Source organism: Halyomorpha halys, unplaced genomic scaffold, assembly GCF_000696795.3.
Source record: "Halyomorpha halys isolate HHAL.00 unplaced genomic scaffold, Hhal_1.1 Scaffold2274.1, whole genome shotgun sequence".
Classification (NCBI taxonomy): Eukaryota; Metazoa; Arthropoda; class Insecta; order Hemiptera; family Pentatomidae; genus Halyomorpha; species Halyomorpha halys.
Window position 1 is genome coordinate 1,581 of NW_027115483.1, and position 2,497 is coordinate 4,077.

Below are 2,497 nucleotides of genomic sequence, written 5' to 3' on the forward strand. Positions count from 1 at the left end.
TTATTTTTATTTTAGTATGTATGAGATCATTCATCAATATTACCTATTGCCCACAACTGTGTGGCAGATTGTAATATCTATTAATAAATAAATCTATCAAATCCAGTATTCTTTCTCGGTACATAAATAATTGTAAATATTCGGTCTCACTTCCAGGATATAGAACTAAATACGCCCAACACTTCATTCTAATTAAAACACTTGATTTGCCGTATTCCCGAAAATTTTAAAATGACGTTTTACCGTGATGCAATCAGACATCTGATGTAAATTAAAAAATTAATGAATAAATTTTCGTATATTACGGCAAATTATCGTTTCAATAATAGAACTGCTCACCGTGGCGCGGTCGTATTATGTAGGATCTATTTACTTATCGCGAACTATTTATAATTATACTTCAATTTTTGCAAAGCTCTAATAACGAAATCAAGATAAAATCAATTTATAAATGTAAACTACAAAAATGAGGTGTACATAGTTGAACGTAGATTAATAAGTGGAGAAGATGGTCGAGGAGTATGTACAGCAAAAAAACAAAAAAAATAAAATAAAAAACTCTAGTTTATCCATCTCTGTCGAAAGCTTCCTGATAAAGAACTGAAACTCAGGTCAAACGTCGGCACGAATAAATAAATTTTGGTTTATTTGTGGGTTTTTTTTTTGCTGACCTCACCCCCCCCCTCCCGACCATCTTCTCCACTTAAACTATAAACATATTTTTGCAGATAGTCAAGATACACCAACACCAGAACTATGTCGATTGGAATGCCAGGGCAGAAAATGAGATGGTCATTCTCATAGTCGACGACGAAATCAAGTTCACAAAAACAGTGGTTCCAATTTGCATTGATTGGGATCGAAAATTCCCACTTGCAGACCCTGTAGGAATGGTAAGGACAAATATTATAATATTTTTTCGATACCTGTCAAAATATTTTAGCATTGCGCTGATGTACGAAACGAAGAACAATACATATGTTCAGTTATTGTTTAATGATATTAATCAGCGCTCTACATCTATATTATAGTTCACAAATATCTATAATTTTATTCACACATGTCACATCCCACATAATCATTCCTTTAACCTTCGCAATGTGGTATATATTTAAGTTTTTGTTTATTAATATATTTTTTTAAATACCCAAATATTAATCGTTTCCCAGATCACTTCATGGGACATCGACGAATGCCATTGCCAAGTAATGGCCAGGTACGAGTACCTTGATATTGAAGATTGCTCTCAGGCTTTTGGCGATTCCGAAGAGTATCAGACTTACGTCACATCGGAGAAAGTGTGCGGCAGATACGTCAATGGTAACCTTTTAGTCCATTACATCAGATATCGACCATTATATATTAAGTAAATAATAAAAAATTTATTCTTAGGTTACCATTTCATGCATGGAAGCGATGTTGGAGCAGGTTACTTTTTCATGAAGAACGGGTCCACAAAGCATTATCTACAAGGCATCGTGAGTAAAGGACGACCGACACACCAAGATTTTCTCATCTTTACCAATGTGGAATTGAATCTCCGTTGGATAAGCGACATCCTGGTGACTATCTACAACACTGGCTCCTGGTACTGAATACCTGATTCGTCAGTCTGCCACTGAAGATCAGAAATACTATTTGTCATCGTGTAGCTGTAAAATATATTAAAATTGACTTAATAGTGTTGAACACTTAAAAAATGGATTTACTAGATGTTTGTAAATGCATTTTTGAGCCCACCTTACACACTAAAGTCAATTTCACAAACTTTACAGATGTTCTCCTACCATTGTGAAACAAAACTGTTAAAATATATTATATATTATTGATGAATTAATTTACAACAATGTGCATCAATATCAATAAAAATGTATACATAGTAATATAATTTTCAAAAAATTTAAATCGTAAATTGGAACATTTTTAGATAACCCTCTAGAGTTGATTGAAGGATAAGATATTCCGATTGAAGGTAGGAACATTACTCAAAATAGCAAAAAAAACAAAAAACTGTTTCTTAGAAACAAACGTTCGACGAACTAGCAGTTACTCACCAGGGCTCGAATTATATAGCAAACAGAAAAATGTCAATTTTTCTAGATTGATTTTTCTAGATACTAAATTAAAAATTGATTTTTCTAGATAGATTTTTCTAGATAATATATATTATTTAATAAAATCTTTTTACTATTTTATGTTCTTTTCAGACCACCACCCGAATCATTTTATCCTCCAATCATAAATCGTAAAGTTAGATTATGTATAAACTGAAACGTTTCCCTAACTTTAAGTGTGAGTAGCCTTAACTTATATTATATCCGAATAAAATTAATTTTTAAAAATACTTAATTCAAATATATATTCAATTATACTTAATTCAAATATATATTAAATTAATATTATTATAATTTATGCTTGAAGAAGTTTGTCGGGGGGTGCGGTCAGCAAAGAACAACATAAATAAACAAAACCATATTTATTTATTTTATGCCGACGT

At 31.5% G+C, this 2,497-nt stretch overlaps 1 protein-coding gene across 1 annotated transcript; it reads left to right on the plus strand.

Moving 5' to 3' along the window:
- Window positions 1-728: 728 nt before the first annotated feature.
- LOC106691355 (uncharacterized) lies at window positions 729-2,091 on the plus strand (the record flags this gene model as incomplete). The annotated part of the gene is given in 3 exon segments (XM_014437099.2): window positions 729-893; window positions 1,170-1,320; window positions 1,393-2,091. Coding segments are annotated over 3 exon segments (519 nt in total), but the record flags the coding sequence as incomplete, so codon positions are not given.
- Between the last annotated feature and the right edge of the window lie 406 nt (window positions 2,092-2,497).